Below are 26,336 nucleotides of genomic sequence, written 5' to 3' on the forward strand. Positions count from 1 at the left end.
CTGTGACAAGTCTCACCTTCTGCTTATCGGTCCAGGAGCTCCATTAAAGCTCAGGACAGGGCCTTCATTCCTGGTCTAAACAATTACGTAGGTCTACCTTTCTCCAGTCCTGTCCTTGGCCACACATTGTAGCCTTGGACTTACATTGCAGCCTTTCTAGCTTTGGCTCTTGTCCCATCTCTTTCTCCTCCTGACTCCCTGAATAGACCTAGACCTGTTTCCATTGCTTTCTGTGGCCAGGGCTGTCAGTGGTTGCTGTCACCAGCACCCTGCTCTGTCCACCCTTTTCAGATGCTGTGGACAGGCCCTGGTCTGTGAGAGTACTGCCTGCACTGTGGTCACCCTCACCTTCCAGCTAATCCTCATTCATGAAGCAGCTTTGCTCTCGCTACTCCCTGACAGTTGGGCTCAGGACTTGGGAATGGGCCTTGACACCACTTAAATTCTGTCATGTGGAAGTAGCTCCAGTATCCTGATACAAGCCTAAGCCTGCTGGATTAACTGGAGATTTCTCATATGGTATCTTGGGATCATACTATTAAACATGTGGTCAGGGTTTAGGCTAGTTACTCATGGAAGTATTGCATATGAAATAGGGACAATAATTCTAGAAACATCCAGTGGGGGACAAAGAACACATTTTAGAGAGTTGTGCAAAATCAAAGGTTGGGTGCACCTTCCTTATGAGACTGTAGTGTAAATCAAGCAGTGCTCCAAAGAGACTCAACATATGTGAAAGCAGAATGCAAAGGCAGATCCTGATGGAAAGTAGTGCAACTTCAATCTTGATGAACATCAGTGCCAGAGATGATGTGCTGAAGGTGCTTTGCTAGTGTCTGAACCCACATGTGGCTGGCAGTAATGGGGTGAGCTTGAAAGTGCAGGTAAGTCAGAAATGGGTGTTGAGAGAAGTTTATAAACATTCTTTCTTCCTGTTACCTGAGCTTCCAAACCACAGTAGAAAATATAGTATCTACAGAACAGGATTATAGTTGAAAACCTTGGAATGATACCATCAAGACTCCTCTATTTTCTACCCAACTTTACTTGCATGTAGCAAGACACTTAATATTCCAGAGTTGTTTTCCTTCCTTGTAAGGACAAAACCAAAACATTTGGAAGCCTTTAATACAAAAATGGGGTCACTGAAACCCTAATACAGAAGTGCTGTCAAGGTATGTGCTTGGGATACAAGAACAAAGAATCATTTTCCAGCTTTTTTGATTATTTCACAGAACTTGAGGCTAGTTTTCCTGCTTTGACTTCAGTTCAAAGGAGCATGCAGCCTGCCTTTAAAATTACATTTGAGTCTTCCATAATTGAATGAGAATGAAACTAGTATTTTTTTTTTCCATGTATAATTTGGTTCTTGATTACCTGAGGTTTTCTAATGAAATCCATTTTGACTGAACAAAAGAGCTTATGGAGTTCTCATCATGGCCTCCTTCTAAATACTTGAGATAGATGCCTGCCTACTTTGTCAGAAAGATTGGAAAAAACATCTGAGATGGAAATTCATATAGTTCCTTTGCCTTTGCTTTTTTCCTCATGCTGTTTGCTTTCCTCTGGATCACAGTCTTGCTTTGTGCAGATTATAAAATCAGAGTGTGCTGCTGCGTATGTATTCTGTCTGTCATTTCATGATGTAGGTTCTAATTTTCAAATTACTTGCTCTTTAACTAGAAGATACTTCTAGAAGATAATCTATTTTCTAAAAGCTTGTTTATATTATTGATGTGTGTTACCATGATATGTTTGATGGATATGTGAAACTTGAGTGATGTGAAATTTCAAACAGTTTATACAGTCACTCAGACTCTGAATTAAAATACTGCTAACTTGTACATTGCAGTCGAACTGAAGCTGAGCAGGAATTATCTGTGAGGTTTGAACAGAATATTTTATGCAACTGAAATTTAAGTGCTCTGCAGTGCTGAAGGCAGTCTTCCAAAAAGCAAGTATTGATATAAGCACCACAGGAAACCAATGGCTTCTCAGTGCTCTACATTAATAAATTACTTTTAATACTGCTTAATTGTCTGCTGAGCTCAGAATCCTAATATGTTTTTAAATAACCAGTGTTTCATCTCTGTGTGTGTGTGTATATATATACACCTTGCACTTTCGTATTTGTTCAAGATTTTATGGGTATCCTAGTGTGCTAGCTAACCTTTGATGAAGTAGCTTCACGTCTGTACTGATAATAGGAAAATGAATCTAGAAGTGTGACAGTTTTTAGACAAACACTGAATACTGGGTTACATAGTTGATCTTTATGAAGTTAACAATTTTTCAGTGCTTAGAGAAGATCTTGTTCTTCTAACTTCAGATGAATGGCCGGTATTTTGTAGCTGATTCCTTTTAAACAGGTGGGACAATGCCTGGAAAAAGATGTCTAGGATGGGTTGGAAGGGTTTAGAATCTGGCCCACGGGGAGTGATGGTGGAAATCAGTGCCTGAAAACTTGAACTACAAAAAGAAGAGGCCTAAGGCACAAAAAACCCCCTTGGAACAAATGCTAATCCTGTTCCTGGAGATCTAGTTTTGCAGTCTTCCTGTACTCCTAAAAGTGTCACTGATGGGCATGTTAGTTACAACAAAAAAGGTCAACCCTCCACCCCTGTTGAAAGTGGAAGCTTAAATTTCCTTTGCTTTCTTGCCCCGTGAACATGGCTACACTGCTATGTTTAAAGTAGTTTCAGTCTACTGCTTACCTTATGTACTTAGGTAAGCAGTAGGTTCTGTGCAGCCTAAGAAAGATAGTAGCTTATTTTTGTGAGGGAAGCTATTGATACTGTAAATGTGAGCTTTTATCAAACTTTTAGGATGTTTGCCTTTTCACTGTTGGAATCTCTCATCTGTCTAAATAGACTCACCAGAAGGTGGAGATAAGGAACTTTTTATAAGCTTGGAAAGGAAACACGGGAGCTTTTTCTTTGCACTTGTGCTTCTTAGCGGTACTTTAAATACTCCACTTGATATATGCCAGTAATTCAAATCATAAAATTGTATTTGGGTATGATTCAACTTACTCTCTCAACTACCCTCACCATGATTTGAAAAAAAACCACAACCAAGACTACATAGGTAAAATGGCCTTCAAATATCTCTTTCTAGGTCTTGTGTTTCGTGTTTTTTTTTTTTTTCCCCCCCCTTCTAATCCCCATCTATTCTTTGTCAGTGTTTGCCTCTATCAACTTGTTTAGCTGTGAATTGTACGTGCTCTGTTCTTCATAGCAGCTGACACAAGGATACCACCTCCACCTACAAAAGAAATGATCCAAGATACATACTACATGGAAGAACCTTAGTGAATAGTTTGGTATCCATGCTGTGGAGAGGAAGCATAACCAAATGATTACAGACCTGTTTGGGATTTGGCACCCAAATTGTGTTCACAGGTTTATCTTTCTCTCCTGACCAGGCTGCTTTATATGTGTATCAGAGGACTCTGTTACTATCCCACCTACTATAGCAGGGACGTTGTTAGGATAAATGTATCATGAGAATTATTTAAGGCAATTAACTTGCCTTGCTGTTACAGGTAGCCCTTGACCATTTTTAATTTTTTTTATAGGAAATGAGGGAGGGGAAATAATGTTGCATTAAGATGATTAAAATCTGACTCATTTTTGTGAATATTTGTTGTCTTATTTGGCAAAGCACTACTGAAGTATATAGATAGGATTACTTGGAAAGCAAGGTAATATATAAGATGGATAAAGTTTCAGCCTGGCTTAGATGAATGGGATCAGCTAAAATATGCAGTAGTAAATTATTTAAATAAATTTACAGTATGCTTTGAACAAAATGGGAGGATTGAGTACTTGTGCTGTTCATAGCTCAGCCTTGGTAAGAAGATTGGTTTTGTTAAAAATAACTTGATAAAATATTCTAGTTTTATCTTTGTATCTTCTAATTTTAGAATATATTGCTTGTGTCCTCTCCACTTGACTGCTTAGGGGGGTGGGGAGAAATCTTTGGTATTCTGATCTTTATGGGGGAGGGGATATGTCCTCCAGCTATGCACAGAAATACTTAGCAGAGCTAATTGGTAACTAATGGATACAGTTGCTATCTAATGCATGAAGATAGTTAAGTAAATGAATGTACTGAAGAGAATGCTTCCTGAAATATTTGAATACATCAGTAGTTTTAAATGCATTGAACATAAAAAAAATATTTTTTTTCAAGCCTTGCAAACAGAAGGGCTGATCTCTTTGACCGATATGATTATTGAATTTTACTTAACTGTATCAGAAGATGGTAGGTTCTGCCATTTTTAATTCCTTCCATTGCATGCTCATTTAACTCTAGTGCTGAGTGACATAAAAGACCTTTAGATGAGCATGCAGTTTGGGATATATTCACTTTACAGATGCTCTAGAGAAATTGTTTTCATAAACTTACTCTGGTTTGTGTGTGGGCCTGGGGGAAAAAAAATAATCACTTAGAGTTATCACTAATCCCCTGATGCTGCACTACTTCCGACATGAGAGCATTTTCTTAAAGAAGGATGTAAGTTCTTGATATCAAATTCTGTCTTTTGCAGTTCATTTGGTATGAATTGTAGTTACTTGGGGGGAAAATTATTTTTTGCTTTTGTAACTTTCTACTTGGAGCTAGATTTGATCCCCATATTCATACTGAATGACAGCTTTCCTCCAGTAGCAGTAGTCTGTTGCATGAAGCTTTTAGAAGTTTATGCCCTCTTAGCATATTAAATATAACAACTCATTACTGCCAAAGTTACTGTTTTATTTGCAAAACACTTTACTCTTATTTCTGTTGGCAGTACTAGAAGAGCCTATAGGCCAAGTAGGTAAAAAGATGGTTTTGTATACTCAAAAGCCACTGTGATTAATTACATTGTAATTCAAAGTTTGGATAAATGTAGTAAGGCATTTAAATGTACTTACAATGATATTTAAGTCATCCTGGCAGTCAAGGAGTCGGCTTGACAGAGGATTGTCAGACAAAAGCAAGGGAGTCTTCTAAGCTCTTGGCAATGGAAAGTATGTAGTATTATTACCATGTTGAGAATTTGACTTTTCTCTATATGAGATTTTTTTTGAGTCTACAAGCAAGCAGACCTCTCTGCTTTTCCTCATGCAAATAATAATGAAAAACCTGTAATGAGAAGGTCCGAAACTAACAAATTCCTTTTTGAGTTTGAGTGTGGTAAGAAGTATCCATTTACCTGAGCAGAATGACAAGCATTTTATTTGGTGCATCCACTTAGTGGACCAATATATGCTTTTTTTTCCCCCAGGAGTGTTCCCCAAATTATCATTGCAGTCCTGACCAATTAAGTTCTTGCACGGTATCTTCACAGAATCAGAGACATTGGTTGGAACAGTTCTCTGGAGGCCATTTGGTCCAGCCTCTCACTCAGCACTGTTGCCAACACTAGATAAGGTCAGCTTTGACTTCTTTCATCAGCTCTTGAAAACCTCCATGAAACTCCACAACTCCTCTGGGTAGATGGCATCTGTGCTTTGTTACCCTTCAAGTGAAGAAATTTTTCTCTAATGTCCAATCAGGACCTCCCAAGCTGCAACTTAAGGCTTTACCCCTTATTTTACTACCTATTTTACTATCATTTGCAATTTGTATTGTTGTCCAGAGTGCTTAAGAAGATACTGAACAGTATCTGCCCTGATACTGACCCTTATGATATTCTGCTTGTTACTTGTTGTCAAATGGATGCTGAGTACTTGATTCTTAGCGTTTCAGCCTGTCAGTTAGCAAGTTTTCAGCCCATTTTAACAGTCTGTTCATGTAGCCCATACTTCCTCAGCTTACAAATGAGATCATTGGGTAAGGATTTTGATAAGTCGGTCTTACTCAGAGCTCTTTAAAGTGCTTATGAAACGGGTGATATTTGCATTATATTTGAATGCTTAGTATTAGCATGTTATTTGTTGTATGTGTGGTTTTGTTTTGTTTTTTAATGGCTGGGACTGGCCTACAGAAAAAGCTTAGTTTGCCTTCTGTGAGCTACTGGACGCTGAAACCTGAGCTGCTGAACAGTCAGAGGTGTTATTTCTTCCTTGGAGGCAGCTGGGCACTGGGAAAGAGAGGCTTCCAGAATGCAAAGTAGGAGGGAAGAAAGGTTAGGAGAGGAAGAAACCTGCAGTGCAATGGGGTTTTGGGAAGAGCTGGGAGCAGAAACACAAACTGCAGGGATATTGGAAAGAGACTTCCAAGGGAACCAGGGGCAACGTGTTGAGTTTCCTGCAGTGCAGGAAACCAGTTTATTGCTGAATGGAAGGCCACCCAAGGGGTAACACTTCTATCTGTGAGGATGCAGTAGACAGTGGTAGATTTGCTTCCAACTGTGTTTCATTTCTATTTCCTCACTGTGAGACTTCTGTATTTTCAAATGTTCAAATTCTAGTCTTCAGTCACAGATAACTGCGCAGTGTGCTACGTCAGCAGGAGCAGAGCCAGCAGGCTGAAGGAGATTTATTTTATTTACTTGTGAAGCAACATCTGGAATAGTGTGTCCTTTTATGGGCTCCCCTATACAAAAAGGATGTAGACAAACTGGAGGGGGTCTGAAGAGGGGTGATGAAGGAGCACGTAACACGTGGAGAGGCTGTCTGTGGGGGCTGGGTCTGTTCAGCCTGAGGAGAAGACTAAGACTCGGGAGAGATCTAGTTGTCCTCTACCACTGAATGAGTATAGAGAAGAGATAGCCAGACTCTTCTTGCAGGTGCACAATGAAAGGGCAGAAGGCAGCAAATATAAGTTGCGACGTGGGAAATTCTGACTGGATATAAGGAAAAACAGTTGTCACAGTGGGTAAGTATTGAATCAATCTGCTGAAGGAGGCTGAGAAATCTCCATCCTTGCAGATTTTTTTGGAACTTGACTGAACAAGGCTCTCAGCAATCTGATGTGACTTGGAAGCTTTCCCTGCCTTGAGTAGGAGGTTACACTAGATGACCTCCAGAGGTCCTTTCCAACCTAGATTATTCTACTGTCCTATGAGACATACGGGACTTTATTGGTGTATCCTGGAAAGTAATGCAGTTTTATGTACATGGGTATTCTTCTGCTTTTTGACTTTTGAAGATCATTTAGCAAAGTCAGTCATTTTTTTGTGCTGTGGTTCCCTTAGTATTGGTTTTGTAAAGCATTTAATCTTTACATGTGAACACTAGCAAATCTGCTGAAGAAAACTGATTCACTAGATATATCTGGTATCAGCCTTTTTGTTGTGTAATTAACAAATGTAGAGCTTCCTTGCATATAAACTGCCATAGATGGAGCATGGTTGGTTGGAGGCCTCTTAAAATTATGATTTTATTTGGACTGCTTCCTGGCCCTTTTGTGCATTGTTGTTATTACAGATCGGAAGATATCATTCTTCACGTTTCTTCCTGCATGACTGTGAAGAGATGGAATATGGTTAGTATCATTCTGACACCAACCTAATCTTTTTTGCATTGTTGATAAATTTTAATTTTTTTCCATATAGTGGTTAAATTCTGTGTGCTTAAGTTCTTACTTTCTGACAACCTCTGCAAAATGAAGCTGTCTCTGGACTGAGATCTTGAAGGTGTTCACTGGCTGTGTCTGCATTAGAGAGCACGATAGCAAAGCAGGGGCGGGTCTGTAGAGGATAATAGTTGTGTGTGTGTTACGTGTGTGGGGATGTGGTGTTTCAGACTACTTTTTAGTTTAGTTTAAGTTCTCTGGACTGAGCATGCTCATTATGCTCCTGGAATGCCTCTTGCACTTCAGTTTTGTCCAAAGAAACCCAATTTGCACACTCAGCCTGATCACTGGTGTAGAACAAAGTGTGATAGGTGGGGGTTGTCGGGAGGCTTGCTTCAAAGGCACAATCCTGATCTGAACTAAATACAAATATATATGTACCCGTAAAATACTGTTGTGTATGTGAAAGGTATTGAAGTTGAGTTTTTCTCACCTGCTTGGGGAGACTTAAAACAGAATAATAAAGAATGCCTGGGGCCTTATTAGCGTGATTCTTAGTCATGTAAACTCTCTCAAACATTTTAGAAGAAAAACACATTTTTGGTACACAAATGAATATCCCATTACTATAGATTATATTCTGCTCTGTGCATATCAGTGTTGTGGAGCTACTGAACAGCCACCTGCAAATAAGTTATATTGTGCTAGGATATGCTTAGTTGAATTTCAGACATGGAGACAGAATAAAAAGCAGAAGGGACAGAAAGGCAACAAATGTGGGGGGAAAGGTTAAAAATGGGGTTTGGTTCATTCCTTAAGTTATAGTGTAAACTATGTGGGAAGGCATGCTTGACCAACCTGATGGTGATCTGCAATGAAGTGACTAGCTCAATGGATGAGGGGAGAGCAGATGTTGTTTATTCTGACTTTAATAAGGCTTTTGACACTGTCCCCTGTAACATCCTCGTACACAAACTAATGAAGTAGGTACTAGATGAGTAGACAGTGAAGTGGATTAAAAAAGTGGCTCGGCTGCTGGGCTAAAAGGGTTGTGATCAGCAGCACAAAGTCCAGCTGGAGGTCAGTCATTGGTGGTGCACCCCAGGGGTTGCTGCTAGGGCCACTAGTGTGTAGCATCTTCATTAATGACTTGGATGGTGGGAGCGAGTGCACTCTCAGCAAGTTTTGAAGACAATAGAAAATCAGGAGGAGTGGCTGACAGACCAGATGGGTGTGCTGCCACTAAGAGGGACCTCAACAGGCTGGAGAAATGGGCCAACAGGACCCTCATGACGTTCGGCAAAGGGAAATACCGAGTCCTGCCCCCAGAGAGAAACAGCCGTATGTGCCAGCCTATGCTGGGGACTGACTGGCTAGGAAGCGGCTTGGTGTCCACCAGGGCTTCAGGGCCATTTCTGCCAAGTGGGACATGAGCCAGCAGTGCATGCTAGTAGTGAAGAAGGTCAAAGACATTCTGGGCAGTGTTCAGAAGAGTGGTGGCAGTAGGTTGAGGGAGGTGATCCTTTCCCTCTGCTCAGCCCTGGTGAGACCAATCTGAGTGCTTTGTTCTAGAAGTAGAGTTCTGGGCTCCCCAGTACCAGAGACGCAGACATACTGGAGAGAGTCCAGCAAAGGACCATGAAGGTGATTCAGAGACTTGAGCATCATGTAAAGAGAGGCTGGGAGTGCTGGGACAGTTCAGCCTGGAGAATAGAAGGCTCAGGGGTATTTTATCAGTGTGTATAAATACCTGATGGTGGGGGGGAGTGAAGAAGTTGAAGCCAGACTCCTCTCGGTGGTGTTCAGTGAAAAGAAAAGAAGTGGTGGGCACAAATTGAAAAAAAAAAAAAAAGGAAATTTCATTTAAATACTTCTTAAAAAAAGTTTATAATAATAAAAAAAGTTTTTTATTGTAAGGTGGTCAAGTGCTAGCATAGCTTGCCTAGAGAGGCTGTATACTCTTTATTTTTGGAAATATTGAAAGCCTGACTGGGCATGATGCTGAGCAACCTGCTCTAGTTTGACCTTGTGCAGAGCAGGAGGTTGGACTAAATGATCTCCAGACTTGCCTTCCCTGATTCTTACTGGTCTTTCTCTCATATAAAAAGTCACAACTTAAGACTGTTCTTATAAAGCATTCCCATAAAAGCTCTGTATGAAGTAGAATTTTCTTGGTGGATTCAGGAGTGTTGGTATGCTAAGACCAGACTGCTGGTTCCTGTTTGCCCACACTTAAATTAATCATTGTAGACCAGTTAATTTAGAATGATCAATTGCTTGTACTGATTTAACAGTCATTAGAATAATTTTATTGCACAAATTTGGGCACTGGTTTGACTGGCACTTCTTGAATTTTTACCCAAATTAAAATTGGGCTTTGTGGAAGTAAAATAGCTTCCAGTATGTTCTTATCTTAGGTTATTAATGAGCTCCTGTTAGACTTGGATTTGACACTGTATTGCCAATTTACTGATGAGACATAATCCATTGTTGCTCTGTGCTTCATTGTCTCTTTTGGTAGGAACCCTCTTTAAGTTGCCTTGGATCATTCCTTTTTTTCATCTGAATTCAGTCATCAGCACAAAAGCTGGAGGTGATTCAGCTTCTCAGTTCTTGTCTGGCTCCTTAAATCCAGCTGGCCTGTTTTAATGGACACTTAGATGTGCTTTGCTGACAATGTAAAAACTTGAATGACTGACACCAAACTGCTGTTCCTCTTCTGATGTCTTTTTTGTTCTTTTATGCTGAATATGTCACAATATCTTTGCCCTGATTCCAGGTGACAGACCCAGACAATCAATCTAATTTTATCTATGCTTGGCAAGCTCCAACTTTAAGAACTATTCTTTCCCCCTGCTTCTATGGCTGAAAGAATGTATCAGCTGTAATAATCTCTTAACTGACCTGACCATGTGCTTGAGTTTCATGACTCCCACACTTTCTCCCATGCTATTTCATTATTCAGCATTGCTGTTAGGCGTCTTCCTTATGAATCATTGTGACCATGATTCTGATGTAGTGGATGATGCAAAATGGTATGAAACAGGAGCGAGCTCAGGCTTCTTTTTTCTTCTCTCCAGCACTGACACTCCTAGGTATTCGTGCAACTATTTTACAGTTCCATTTCAAGTTTATTGCGCTCTCTGCTCTGCATTTCTTCCCTCTCATACTTAACTTAATCTTTCAAATTACTCTTGTCCTTTTCTTTGCAACAGCAATGCCACTCGTGCTGTCCTGTTAGCATTCCCACACACATCTTGGAGCTTATTATTTAATGACAAGTGTGTATTCATTTGCTATGCCACCATTATCTTTTATCTCTCTCTTCTTTAAACTGCACTGAGTATTGAGCTGAGGCGTTGTGAAGTGACATATTAATTTGTCTGTCTTTACATGGAAGTATTCTGCTGCTGAAACCTGGGATTGCGTTGGCTTTTTCCAAATGCTAGTTATCTTACCTGACCCGTGCTGCTGGTCTGTGATAAACTTGTAGTCCCAATCTTGATCTTTCTGTGCTTTGAAGACTTAAGCCATTGGCAGTCATGAGTGCCTTCCTGTTGCATAGGTTGTCATGGGTCATGCGTGGGTTGTCATTAATATGCCAGATAAAATTACTGCTAATAATACATTTCAATAGAAGCGGTATTAATAGCCTTCCCCTGGTCTGGTACTTCCTCTGTTGGCACTGAAGGCAGCGCTATCCTCTTGTGCACTTAGCAGTTCCTATACCAGTCTTGTCTTCTCTGCATTAACAAACAATTTGCTGTCCAGTCCTGTATCAGGTGATTTATTATATGTGATGCCCCATTTATTTATCTGAAATAAAATATGCTAGACAAAATCTATTAGAGATTCTCTTCAAAAAGACTAACTTCAAACTTTTGCTGCCTTTTTTTAGCATTTGAATGTATGGTTTGCAATGGTGTCTTTCAAAACCTCTTCAAAAAATCTCTTTAAGTTGTGTAAGCTTGTGCTTGCCTACCGCACTTCTACTTATATTTAAGAAAGCTGTATTTATTCCTGTCCAGTCATGTGGTTTTATGACTTGGTAACAGAACCCCAAATTCATCACATTTGAGGTTGACCTAACCCCCCCCCCCGCCTTTGATTTGAGGTGAAAGTTTCAGATGTTTTTTATTAGAATTTGTAAATAATGCAGTAAAACAAGTAACCACTCAAATAGTGAGATCTCAAAAGTAAAATAAGAGACAAGATGAAGTGGTTAGAAAACTTTACTCTGCAAAAACAGGATGTAGAGGGGACACAGGAGTCTCTTTTTCCAGTTCAGCCATTTTTAGTGGCTTCCTGGGTTGCAGCAGATTCTGTGCAGTCGTAAATGGAGAAGGTATGAGATAGTGGAAAGAAAGGAGCTTGGTTTTGGTTCTCTGTTATCTGCCATTTTGAAAACTGTCAGTCCCTTGAAGATTCTTTGTAGCATGTTTGTGAACTTGGTAACTACTCTCTGTTCCAGAAAAGCTTTTATTTGCCCCATCCCTGGAGATATCCAAGATCAGGTTGGATGGGGCTCTGAGCAACCTGATCTAGTTGAAGATGTCCTGGCTCACTGCAGGGGGGTTGGACTTCCAACCACTTTATGTTCCTATGATATTTAGTAGCTTTTGAACACTTATTTTACAGTTTTGTAGCTAGGCCCACATATAAGTGGATCTTAATATAGAAACTTTTCTGTCTGTCATCCACCTTCTCTCTTGTATCTTTACAGGAACAAGGCAGAAAGTTGGGACTATTTTTATGGATGTCAGAATATGTATCTTTGTGAATGAATGTCTTTTTAGTCCCTGTTGTTTTATGTTGCTGCTAAGGTAGGATAAGTGTAAGACTCTTGACTATACCTTGCCTCTATTTCACGACCACTGCGCTTCCTGGCGCATAGCCAGATGGTAGACTGATGGGAGTGTCTTTTGGTAGTTAGCAAGATGCTCTTTTAATCTTTTCTGTGCAAATTTTTTATACTATGGCCATCACTACAGTGAGCGTGATGCCTTAAAGACTCCAATGGCCTTCTCTTAGGGCAATCTAATATGGGGCAGACCTCTGCCCTGCAACAGTCTGCAACCTGATATAGGAATTGTTTTGCTGGGGAATTTGTTCTTTTAAAAATCTGCTTACTGTATATGGTCCGGTACATGTCCCTTCAGAAATATGGCTGCATTCTTTGGTGTTTGTAAAATATTTTGTAAATAGCAACCAGACATTACAATAATATTTTAAGATGCTAGAAGAACATTGACAGAACAGGAAATTTCGCTTGCTCTGTCCAAAAGATAAGAAATTATTTTTTGTTCAAGTTCTAATTCAGTTATCTTCAAGGAATGTTTCTTGGCTTGTGACTGTCTTCAATTACTTCCTTTTGTGATAGAAACATAAACATGCTTGAGATATGCTTAGCAATTTAGAGTGGGAATAAAGCTGTATTAGCTGCAGAACATATCGTTTCTGTGAGAAGTGCTTGCTATCACTTGATATCATCCAATGTAAGAATACATTTTAGCAGTCTTTATGAGCTAATTAAAGAGTTGTGACCTTCCTCTGTTATGTGCATTTTGGAGCATGGATTTCTTCTTGTTCAAGTTGATGAAAACAGTGCCATGAAATAAAACAATGTAGTTCCAAGTACTCCTTTGAGAGCAGGTAGTACGCCCAAGATGCCTCTTGCTATGTGTTGTAATATTTGAGCCTAATTTTATCTCTGTGGCCTGAGAAAATTGTAATAAAATTGGTGATATCTCAGGTGAACTGAAGTAGAATTTTGCTTGTCCATCTTAACTTGGAAGGGTGAGTATGAAGTTCTGACTGTAAAAACTCAGCTTATGGCTAAAATTTATATATAGTATTTTAAAGTTACATATTGAATTACAAATTAATACTTGTATTTTTTGTCTTTTCAACAGTGAGCAAACTGCCTTTTTACCGTAAGTCCTACTTGCTTTATGCTGCAAGGAAAAAGATTCCTTTACAGAGGAAAGCTTCAAAACAAATAGTGACCTTCAAACTAATATAATCTCAACTTCATATTTTACAGTAAGTGTCAGTACAGAGCGCCTTACATCGAAGGGCATGGGGTGGAGAGGAGCGTTTTGGGTTTTTTAGGAAGACTTCAGCCCCCCTCAGCTGGAATCCTGTGCTTTATATGAAAATTGAGGCTGTTGCATTAACTCTTAGTGGTTCAAATTTTTTTATTTTTGTATATTTCAGTGCTGGCATTCTCCCACTTCATAGCTTCTTTGCATTGTTCTAATTTAACTGACTAAAGAGAAAATTAAGTGATCTATAGCTATAACTAAACTTTAGTTCCCCGTATAAGGGAAAGCTGTAGATTCTATATCAGAGCTGTATCCATAACTGTTCTATTAATTGATTCATTTAACTAGAACAGAATATTACCTTGAACGAATTCTTGGTAACAGATTACAGAAATAATTAGCAGATTAAAGTTAAATCATCAATAAATATTCTCAGATAATTTGAAGAGCTTACTTCTGAAGAAATATAAAAATAACTAAATATACATTGCTTGATTATGAGGTGAAGTAAGCTATGATAAGGTTGTGAGCAAAATTCAGAGTGGAAAATAACTGGGGCACAAGTGTTCATGATTAGAAATGCGGAATTGAGTAGCAGGTAAATGCATATTGTCCTAACAGATGATTTTAACTACAGTCTTTGTTAAAGAGAGACTCTTCACTTGGATGTTTAAATCTAGCTTGGACAAAATTACAGATGGACTGCACTATAGAGAACAACTCCACATCAGATTAATAGGTCTGCATCTCTGTGTATTGACATGCAGAAGTCAAAAGTAGTTGATTTGGGATTGAAGTTACGACTTTGTGGCATTTTTACATAGCATTTTCTGAGAACTAGCAATTTTTTTTCACCTTTGTGATTTGAAAGTTTTAACAGTTTTTTTTTTTAAAAAAAATAGTGATTAAACAGGTCCATTTGGCTCTGCAAGCTATCTTTAACTGTTAAAGTCTGGCTGGGAGTGGGGGCAACTAAGAAGTCTTAAAAATGGCATCTACGACAGTAAGTTCAAGCATGCTTGTCTATGTAAATGTGGCTAGTAAATTGTTAGACTGGCCTGAATCTAGCTGTGCTAAGTAGTGTTTTCTTCTAGCAGTTCTTGTGCAAGGTAGGGCTTCACAGCAGTTGAGACATTCCCTGTGGGCAGGTTGAAGACACATTTCTTGTTTTGTAGGCCAACAGTACCAGCACAGATGTGGACTGTTGTGTGCAGTTGGTCTCAAAACTATGCTTAGAGTATTCCTGGCAGACTTATTTTACTGGTCTAACTTCAGGTACAGTTTAGGAATTAGTCCTAGGTTCAAATGTGCGTAGCCACTTAATCTGAAATCTTCAAAAAATTAACCAGCACATTCCCAAAGTCAAACAAGTTCATAAACTGGGTTTGCTTGTGATGTAGCAACTGGAAGACTGTAAGAAGCTATAAAATAAATAAATACATAAAAATCTGAGGCTGAGAGAGTGTCATGTTTCCAAGAAAACAAGAAACTTCACAGAACTTCATAGAACAGTTGTTTCTGGTTTTTCAAGTTTTCACAGCAATTCTTGATTAAAACCAAGTTACTTAAAGTTAAATGAAAAAAGCCAAAACAAACAAAACCCAAAAGCTAAAGTAACAGCTGAACTGCTCTAGGTTAGTTGGAGCCAATATTTGGGTTGTCCCCTTCCTGCCTTTGAAAAAAGCCCTTGAAAAGTCTAGGCTTTTCTATGTGATTAAGAGGCTTTACAAAGTAAGGTGGTGAGGAATGACATGTATACCTAAGGTCTTAAGACAGTTTACATCTATCATAGACTTTGTATGGTGCACACAGAACTGCTGCCTCAATTGCAAGTATGGCTGATACCATTGTTTGAAAGTGGGAAAAATCTGCACTGGTAGATATAGAGGCTTTCTCTATGCTAGGCATTTTAGTGGTACCTCTAATTTGGCCAGAATATCTAGTGCAGAGAAGACTTCCCATGGATCTGGATGACTTGAATCAGAAATACTTGAGGTTTTTTCTTGAATATTATCAAAACTAGAATGACTTAGAATTTTTGTATTGAAATGTTCTTCTAATAGAAAATGTTTTGTTTTGTGTAATAGCATACATTTGGGTTCATTGTTCGCAGCTCCATGTTTCAGAAGGGAGCTAATTGTTTAAATATAGATAAATTGCTTTGAAATAAGATTTTCTGTCACTCACTTGTATTTTTTTAATGTATCTGCTACTTAATTACTGTCAATTTAATATTGACAATGCATTGTAATGCCCTTTTATTAGAGTGAACCAAAATATAGAATGACTAAATGATTTAGAACTGTATTAAAAATACATCATCTGAAACCACTGTACTGATACTTCACGTGTGAGATGACTGTATGGGAACTAGCTCTGTTTTAATTTTTTTTATTTTGTTAATATCTGTTTAGAGCTATATGACACTTTATAAAAACTAATGAAATATTGAGTAAACTGAGAGTACAAAACAGAAGAATGGAAGACTGGTTCTGGTCCTTTCCTGGGCTGAGTCAGTGGAAGACTATTACTCAAGTTCTGGCTGGAAAATAAGTCTGTTTTTTAGTGGGAGGAAAAAGGGGAAACTAAATCTGATCTCTTCTATCCTCATGTAAGATACAAGCTCTTAAATGGGCCATCGTAGTCTCTTTCTTCTGTTTGTGAAATCATGAAATCAGCCTTGCGGGGAGGGACTTCGATAAAACCATTTATAAATATATTCTAATTTCACTAATATTTTAGAATTACTTGGATTTCTCCCCCCCCCCCATCATCAGTTATATGCTCTAGGGGAAAAACCCCACAACTTCCTCAACAAATTTCACATTTCACTTTAGAGCCACTGGAGAAGCTTTATATCTGACTTTTGCGTCCCATATAATCTAATCTCCATCTGTTCTTTGAACATAAATAAAAAAATAATAGCAGAGAATTTATCAAAATGGAAGACTTGTCTTCTGTCTGTAATGAAGACAAGAATAGATACTTGTATATGGTAAATTTTAATTATCAACACATATTTTTTTTGTCTATAGTTGGATCAGGGGATTAACAGGAGAAGAGACTATCTGGTTTAAAGTGTTGCAGCAAAATAAATACCCACCCTATAATACGAGGATAAAATAGCAATTACTTTAAGAAATCTGTTATTCATTGCTTCATTATTTGCTGTCTGACTGCATGCTGTTTGATGGTTTGCTTTTTTTTTTCCCTTCTCCTTTGAACTGGACTGCTTTTGCTGGCTTGGCAGTAAGCACTGTTTTCTCTCAGCACAGCCATTAAATCTCTCACCTGTGTGTCCTGTGCAGAGCTGCAGTTGAGAGATAAGGTTGGTCTCTCACAGCAGTAAGCATTGGTATTCCAGGCTCTTCTTCCAAGGGCATTTTGCTGTGATGAAGCACCTCACATGACAAGGAAAACATACAGGCATGTTAAATACCCTTGCTAGTCTGAGAAAAGTAAGGATAAATGGAAATGATTTAAAAATACATTTTGAAACTGTTAACAGAGTTCATGGATAACTGTAAATCACATTTTTAGGCAGGAGTATTACAGGCCTATCCCAACCGGCATAATCCATTAAATAACATCTAGTAATGGAGAGTACCTGTCCTGCTCAGTTTACACTTAAAATCCTCATAAAACACAACGGCTCTGAGCCCTTAATGTGTGTTCCTGCATGTTTGTCATCCAAGGTCACATAGGTAGTTAGGTCAAGAATTGAATCCATCTCTTCACCATCTTGGTCCTGTGCTAGCCTATGAGTACCTCCATCTTCCCAATGCGAACTGAGAAGGTGCCCGAGATCTCAGTTTCTTGCAGCTCTTGGAGCATTGGCCTGGCATCCTCTGTGTGTGGCAGTTTCTTATAGAATCTAAGTATGACCTGGTTTTAATCCTGTTTTCAAGTCCTGCAAGAGTAAATACGTGTAGGCGCTTCATCTGTTTTGTAGTCTTTGGTCATTCTATTATTTTTATAAAATTAAAGATAACAAAAATGTATCAATTAGAAATTTGCCTGGGAAATCTGTTTTACACATGCTCATTAACATTGCCATACACCTACACAGTAGGTATCACTATTTCTCTATTGCTGTTGAAGAAATTGAGGCACAGTGGTAACAATATGTGTAAGATTCAGTTCAAGGTCAACACTTATGTACAAGCTGACGTTCAAATTTATGCACTATATGTTTAAGTTCCTGTTGTAGTTGCTGGAAATCTAGTTAGCAATCAGTGGAGGTTAGAGAGCAATTCAGCCCAGCTTAAAATACGCATCATGTGACTGGTCAGCAAAATCCCACTCTAGAGTCCGTTGAGTGTATTGAACAAGAAGTATTCAGTTGCCCAAATACAGGTGCTTAGTGCTAATTTAATTGTCTTGGAGCATCTCTCAGGGCCTCTGGCTGATGGTTCAGAAGAGAAGGGTCTTCCAGAGGTCCTTTATCACATTTGTCGACCCCGTGCATGTGTCTTGGATACCCTAAGGCAGCTCACATTGCACTAGCTATCCATGCTGAAGCAATGAAATGAAGTCCCAAATCTGTCACCTATAATGGCAACATATATACCAGGATGTGGAGATCTATGTTTAGTTCTCTTAAAACTGAAACCTATGCAATTTATCTATGAACTGTGTAGACAGACTGCAAATAAATTTAGCTTACACTGCAGGGTTATGATGCTCTTCTGTTATCAGGGATTCATATATGCGTGTTATGTATTCTGTGGGTGGTCATCTGTTCACCAAATGAATCGAGGGTGTCCTGACTTCTGAACTGCGGCAGCTCATTTTATGAGAGAGAGGGTTCTGTAGTCTGGAACCGTAACAGTTATTCTGTATGGATCTGGCACAGAGAAGGATTTGTAACCATTTCCAGTAGACAGAAGACACATGCACTGATGATTTCCACCCCCTCACACTTCCCCGCATATACTTGGAAGCTAAGGACTATGAATGATAATGCCACGTTAAAAGTAATTGAACAATTCTGACTCAGAGCTGAAACTTGTATGTAGCTAAGCGAGACAGCAAAATGATGTTGGCTAAATGACACAGTCATTTATTCAGTCACTGAAGTATTCTCACGTTATTGTATGCGGGTCTTCGAGTTGCTTGATATTATCTGTATTAAAGGAGGGAGAAATCCTTCATAATGTTTATGATTTGTTTTATTTTCTGATTCTTGGACCCTCAGATTCTGAGATCTATAAGCATAACTAACAAAGTTATTACCTACGGAAAAGCAAAATATCACTTATAATACAGAAAAGTTACCTTTCCAAAAATCAAGGCCAGCCAAGGTGTGGTTTAGCTAGGGATTTTCCAAGCTCTAGAGTTCTGCACGTATGAGAAACTTATTGATTTAGGGTTATTCTAAGTTCAGTTAAACTTCCATTTTCATTTTTTTCTCTGGCCAAAATTCTGTCTTTAAAAATCTTCAAACCATAGGAATGATTATTTGGTATGAGAAGGGGTGAACTGGAGTCCTTTTTTGCCACAATTGTTGCCAATTTAGAATTTGTAGAAACTTTAGCTTGGGGGTCAAACTCATCTTGGGAAGATGGATAGTTCATTGTTCCTTATTTATTGTAAATACCAGTTAAATCTTCTATCTAAAAGATATTGATGTATAATTCATCTATTTATCATCTTTGGGGGGTTCAAAGATGCTCTACATGTTCTTTTTTATATCTTCGATATTGCTGTGTTCAATAGCCTCTGAAAGTTCATGAAGTTTTGATAGTAATTTAGAACCGAGGAAAGAGTAAGTTGGTACAGATAGGCTTCCTCAGGCTTAACTCATTCTTGTTTCAGCTGTTGACTCTGTTCTTGGAGAAGTTTGCTAATGGACATTAATGGAATCTCAGGCTTTTTCATCTATTAAAAAGGGTATACATAAGAGTTAAAATTCTCACAGCATTCTCACATGCCCCCACAAAGGGGCATAATTTAACAGAGTAACATTTGGTGGCCATTCTGTTTGGGAATGATGAGTGGGAATATTATTTCCGGGTAACAGTGAATTCATCTAGCATGGCAATGTTAGCTCATAGCATCAGGTAATGTATTTTATCTCATTTGCTTTCACATCTCCCTCAGCTTCAGACATCTCTGAATTGTGTCCTGAAAGTGCCAGCCTTTCACCCTTCAACATACACAGACCGTAAACTGCAACGTAGTTAGAGATGAGGATAACTCCTCCCCTCAGTTCCCACTTATTGGCCCAGATTCCCCTGATGTGATGTGTTGGGCTGGATTTATCTGTTACTTCCATCCTTTTGGGGGTAATCTACTTTAGCATGAGACAATGCTCACTGTCATAACTAAAAAAAATTACACATGTTCTTTTTCCCTTCTATGGCTGAGCTGAACCCTACTTACTCTTCAGTATTCCTCTTTTAATGTCTTTATGAAAGACCTTTTTGGAGGAGCTAGCTTTGCTCTTGAAGAATGGATCTGGTTGGCCTTTCTTATCTTCTGCTGCAGACAGAAAAACTGGAAGAACTGTCTTTTGAGGGCTTTTTTTCAGGGCTGTCTCTTACGTTACTAAATTTTTATGGGTTTTTAAAAGTATTTATCTTTTATAATTCTGTTAAAAAATAGGATTATATTTGTAAAAGTGTGTTCCTAGCGACAGGTATATAAGGGAGCTTGGTTTTAAATACTTTTGACTTGTGTAGTGGTCTGAATGAGGTCAATAAAGATGCACATCATTAAAAACATTTGAGTCAGACATAATGTAAATCTATTTACGGTGGTCCATTCAAGAGTCAAAAGGTCATTGATGTAGGGTTTATTTTTATTGTTCTTGATTTCTACAGCACCTTGATATGGTTTGCATCTGCAAGCAGAGCTGTTGCAGAAATAATCCCTCTATTACTAGTAATAATGAACACAAGCTTTATCCAGTGAGCAAAAAATGTTCACAGTTGCTTTTGAATTTAGCTAGTGGTTTTGGTTATAATGTGGCCGATGTTACTGTGAGGTCTAGATACAGTGAAGTTTCCCTAAGGCTAAATCAGTAGTTGTTTGCTTGTAAAAGGAGGGTCAAGATTTTGCACAAGTTGTTTTAATGACTTGACAGTTGAGCTTGAAAAGTCTTAAATCTGTGGTACTATTTATACCTATCAAGCTGAAGCATAGCTATAACTATGGTAACGCTCTAGAAAAACAAAAACTCCACACATAGGAGTAAAGGTTGTAAACGAGGACTGTGTTATCCCAGGCACTGTACAAATCCAGAACACGAGATTGTCCCTGACTGGAACAACATGACTTATTCTCTTTCTGATTTTGGAAACTTCTTGTCTTTTTGGAGGGGTTTGCTGATTGAAGTGTAAGACATGATCATGAAGTGTTAATCATCAGAGTCTAGTGATGCTGTCACCTCATCAGAAAGTAACTCCCGAAACACAAAGTACGTTTAGAGAGGAGGCATTGCTTTATTCTGCGCAAGGTGGAAGATTTCCACAAATCGAGCACCCCCACTGAGGTTTTCAGTCCATACTTACACACTTTAGTTAAAACACCACGCTTATCTAATACGTATGTTCCACCTAACTATTGCATGCTCGTTATGCTGAGCAAGCATGACAAGGTGTTCTCTTGAGCAGTCATCCCAGAGCCTTCTACGCCTGGGTGGGTCTCTGGTGGTCTTCGGGGGTCGTTTGGGGAAGAATCCCCCTCCTCCTTTTGCCCTTCTGTGGGCGTGTGTCATCTGAGGACACCAGGGTCTTTGTTTCTCTTGGCAACCCCTCAATGCCAAGGAGGATGAAGGTCCTTTATTAGCAAGTCTGTAACCCTGAAATGTCCGTTATCTGGTGCCTTGACTATTATCCAAACACTCCTTAAGCATCCTCTATTGTAAGCAGAATCTTAAACTAGATAAGCTTTACCTTGAGTATACATAATCTAAACAGCCCTTGAATAGCAAACATATCAAACTTCTCATGTTTTGTGGCTTTTTTTTTTTTTCTTTAAACTATCACTGCCTTCTTATTTGTTAGTCAGTCTTTTGAAGGCTTGAGGCAACAAAGCTATGGGATTACTTTGGTTCTTAAGAAGCAACAATACCACCACGTTATGTTTAATCAGTATTATTCTGAGTTCCAGAACCTGTTTGATGGCTTTACATGTAACTAAAAACTTGGTATTTCCATACTCAGCCTAGATATACAAGTGGGTCTCAATTGTTCTTAAATTCACTCCCCTGAAATATTCACATATAGTGAATAATGCCCATTTAATTCCATGCATAATTGTTACTACGGGCAAGACCTGAAACATGTTGAGAAACTTCTGAATGACTGTTCAAAACTCTTTCTCCATTCTCTGAATTAGTGGTTGTGGTATTAAGCCCAATGTAAAACTGGTAGGGGACGGCAATAGAGTTATATAGTTTTCGACGCACTTAAATTAACATTCTAGTTCAGGTAATTTTCTTCTGAAATGGTCATCCACCTTCTGCGCTTTGGCTCACATCACAGAGCACTCCGCATGTGGATTCCCTTCAGATGAACCTAAAACAGGATGCCTCCAGGCTTGCTTCCGCTGTGCTGCTGCTGGGTACCAGTCCTCAAGGCATACTAGAGCTAGCTTAAAATAATCACTCTTGAAATAGGTATACTGTTGATGTCAGGTCCTCAGCACCAAATGTTTTACTTGAAAAAAGATCTGCTTGTATTGGTGAGTATTAATGTTCCATATATTGTCTAGCCTTTAACTTTCAGGTGAAGCTTTAAGGTATATATGTGATCCACAAATCCTCTAGCTTAGCACCAGCCAACAAGAGAGCAGCTTTCCTGTGCACGTTAGTACAAAAGCTGTGATTAGTAGCAGCTTGTGATCTGGAGAACCTGCTGAAAGAGTAGGTTCTTTGAGTATGCTGAAGTGCATATCTGTCTCTATCAATTTCTGTTTATTAAACATGATACTTTAAAATATGCATGAAATATGGATTTATTTTTTCTTGCGAGTTTGGTGAATTGAATTTAATTTCTGAAAAGAAAAAACAACTAGGTTGGCTCTGTAAAGAGCTCACTAAAATATCCTACTGAGCTAGAGTGGATTTTAAGGGGAAAAAAGTGGGTTATGCTTAGGAATAGGCAAGAAGAAACATGAAATTAAAGTAATTGTGATCTCAGTAACATTTCCTTACTCAGATGGAGTGGAAAAATTGCAATGATTCTGTTTTGAAAGGAGATGAATAGTAGAAGTGCAAAAATAATCATGAAGTGGAACAGGTCAGTTCGTATGCCATGTACCGGGTTTTCATAAGAAGATTAAGGAGATAGGCTATTGAAATTGATAGGTGACAGTTTTAAAAATGAAAAAACTAAATAAATTAGTTATTTAGTTAGTGGAGCAGTGGAGCTCTGCATTGTAAGATCTTTTTTCTGTCGCTGCTATGAAACCACACTCAGGCCAGGCATCGCTTTCACTTCAGATGCCTTTCTAGACCTTAGTGATCAGCATCGTCCAATTCTTGATATTTTCCTTTTTCAAATGTTCGTTATGTTTTTTTGTCCTGTTGGTCCATTACTGCTAAAACTTTCATTAGGCTCAGATATACATGACTCGTCTTTGCTTTCAGTGTTTCCTTCCAGCTCTTTGATAACCACTTACTAACTTCTCAGTTTTCTAGTGACATGATTTTTCCATTGCTGCCTGCTTAGAACTTCAATCAGGCATCTTTATGGCTTTTTTCTATGATATCACATATATATGATATTCAAATATATAAATAAAAGTTCCTCTAAACATGCACAAAAATGTTAACTTCAAATTCTTTCTAAAAAGTGTTTTCCTATGTTTTATGAAAAAACTTGACAGTGATCAAGTGACTGGTCTGCAAAATAATTGATTATCATGATAAACCATATTGATTCATTTGCTGCCTTGTACTACCTCATCCATTTCTGTTGATCAGTATAGTCTTGGTTTGTAAACTCTTTAGTGCTGGGATATGTTTCTGTCCTGGTTCTGGACCTGAGCTTGTGATTACTGCTGATGGGGGCTGCTATAAATACAATTTAAAAAGTGGGCAAATAATTTAATAGAACTTGGAAAAGAATGTGCTGGTAAGAGATCTCAGCTTTTCTGTATCAGCTTCTAACCTTACTGCCAACTCACAGGTGTAAAGAGTGGATTTCTCAGCGGAGGTTGTTCTGTCTTTGGCTAATCTGGAAATCCCTGCGCTTAACAAATTTATGGTGCTGGTGAAAGAGTAAGATAGAAAGCTGGGTGACTTGAGTCTAATCTGAAGCCGCTTCTGCTTTTAGGTGTCTGAATGCACAGTTTTGGTGCAAAGAACTCAATATATTTTCCCCAGGTGTCTTCATTCTGAATTTCATTAAGGGTATGGTAGTCTGCAGCCCAACTTGACTGCGGTTCAGTACACGTGTCTGAGATAGTTTTAGACAACCTAGTTTAAAAATCAGTAGCAAACTATGCGCAGCATCACAGAACATGGTACAAGCTGCAATATCTCTGTCAATGAAGCGGAGTTAAGCAGAACAGTCTCTTACATTGAGCTGTGTGCTGCTGCTATAGGTTTATATCAGTAGTTTAATAAATATTTTAATTCTGCCTGTTAATCTGACTTACCCACAAATGTCATCTCTAGGCCTGCAACAATTAAAAGTAATTTATGGATGACAAGAATGAAACATTAGAGGAAAAATAATGGTGCAGGTCTGGAATAACGATCAACTTTAGAAGTCCCAAATTTGTAGATATTTTATTTCTATCATTAAAAAATAAACTTTCAAAGAATAAACAGATCCACTGAGTCAGCAGGTGTAAAACATCTTCACTTTACTTAAAAATATTTCTTTCAGTTGAATAGTGTTAAATTTGTGGAGTAGTAGCTCTAAGGACATATGGTATAAAGGCTGCCTAGTGCAAATTCCTAATTTCAAGGGAAATTTTCGTGTTCTGTTCTTTGAAGGGGTATTGACTTCCAAATCACACACAAGACATGCCTCTGATCTTTATGAAGATGAGTCATAGTGCAACTTGTATGTCTAAGTACTGAGATCAAATTTGCAGTGTGTTGATCACTCCTGATGCCAGGACTAGATGTTCTCTAATCTCATGTGTAGGGTTATATAGTGTGCTTTATTAAAAAAGAAGACATAGAGCTATTAAAAGCAGAGTGCTGAGGTTTTGTTGTTTGGGTTTTATTTTCTTCATTAGTGCTCTGCTGTAGATTTTAAAGTATAATGAAGTAATGAATGTTACCTTGAGCTTAGTGGCTTTAAACGCTGGGTTAATTTACACTCAGAGCGGAGCTTTCAGTGTCTGGCGATCTTTTTTGCCAGCATAAGCACTCAGCTGAAACAACAGCTATGACTCAGTTGCCAGTGAACGCTGCTTGAATTGATTTAGTCCGAGTTCAGATTTAGCACATAATCATGTTCAATTTGATCCACTGTGCTGCCTAGAGATAAAAGGGTTGAAAAAATAGATTTAGCTTATGTCAGTCTTTGTGGTGATGTCATTGCCATGAGAGATGGAATAGCGCTGTTACTATGCTGTGCCTGCTCAGTTGGTGGGTGTACGAGGGAAAGGCAAGGAGCAACTCAGTTAAGTGCAAAGAGCTTGCGTCGGAAGCTTGCAGTTATTGTCAGCATTGAAACAGAATTTTGGACTGTTCAGTTACAATACTGAATTGAAGATTTTATTTTATTTTTTTCTGTTCTTCCAATCATTTGTTACTCTGAGGTTGCCTAACTCTGTGTACAGAAGGGGGGGATGCCAGCCCGTAGCATGGACTGTGATGTCTCCACTCTGGTTGCCTGTGGGGTTGATGTGGAGATCTTTGCCAACCAAGAGGTTAAGGTATGCGCCTACAATTCTTTTGTTACAGATGCTTCTTAGAAAAGCCTTTGGGAGCAATAGGTATTTGTATGTAGCAATTCAGAATAAGGAGGCAGATGAGATTCTGCTGCAGTAGTAAAAGACATGCAGTTAAAAAATCTGTTAATTAGGGGAGAGAAATATGGGAGAGAAATGTGCCTGCTTTTTACTGTGTTTTGATAAGCTGAAAGAATAGGCTGGTGTTTACTCTTTAATGATACAAGAAAAGGGTTATATAACTGGCATCTGTGCATATGCATGTTTCATATTCATAACAAATCATTCATTGTTAATTTTGTTGAGATATTTTTAGTCCAGTGTCACTTTTTAGATCAGCCTTGCCGTATATGTTATTTATCAGTGTTGATATGATAATCTTCAGGTATTTTTACTCAGTTGAACAGTAGCTGTTTCTTTCTTCAGATCTAAATAATGTATACAAGTATAAATTTTTTGTGAAGGGTTAGAAGTTTGTAGTAAGTATTTTGGTGCATCTGCAATATAACAGTATACAAAAAGTTGTGCATCTCACATATCATATGAATACATCAAAAACAGTGCTTAAATCTAAGGCTTGATATGCTGGGCTCATAGTCTCTTAATTAGACAACTGCTGTAGAAAAGTCATTGTGTGTAATTGCTTACTGTTGAAATCAATTATCTTTTTCATTTATTCTCATATTACTGCAAGAAAATCACTGCAAATTAAGTTTGAAAGAGGAATTTCAAATATGCTTTTCACAGATCATCTGAAAGAGCTCATAGGCATAATACAGTGATATTCAGCAGTTTATTTAAAGGACAAAGATACATTAGTTTCTAATCTGATTGTTCTTAGTATTGAAAGAGTGGAACAGGGAGAAGAAGGATTTACAAATTGGAGGTCAAATTTTGATCCCCTGTTCTGTTTAATTCTGAGTCAAATATTGAAGCCAATGGAAATATCTGGAAATAAACCCACTTTCATTTGCAAGAGGTTATTAC

General features: G+C 38.4%; 1 protein-coding gene across 2 annotated transcripts in view; it reads left to right on the forward strand.

Moving 5' to 3' along the window:
* RCAN2 (regulator of calcineurin 2) overlaps positions 1-26,336 on the forward strand; it is an 86,062-nt gene that overhangs the window by 23,930 nt on the left and 35,796 nt on the right. The window contains exon 1 of one of the 2 annotated variants that reach the window (XM_010584296.1): positions 25,248-25,334. The exons of the other annotated variant lie outside the window; for it this stretch is intronic. Within the exon in view, the coding sequence (XP_010582598.1) occupies positions 25,248-25,334 (87 nt within the window). Of the gene's footprint in view, positions 1-25,247; positions 25,335-26,336 lie in introns of those variants that run through there. 2 annotated transcript variants of the gene reach the window in all.

This window comes from Haliaeetus leucocephalus, unplaced genomic scaffold (genome assembly GCF_000737465.1).
Source record: "Haliaeetus leucocephalus isolate CR32 unplaced genomic scaffold, Haliaeetus_leucocephalus-4.0 Scaffold964, whole genome shotgun sequence".
In the NCBI taxonomy this organism is placed as follows: Eukaryota; Metazoa; Chordata; class Aves; order Accipitriformes; family Accipitridae; genus Haliaeetus; species Haliaeetus leucocephalus.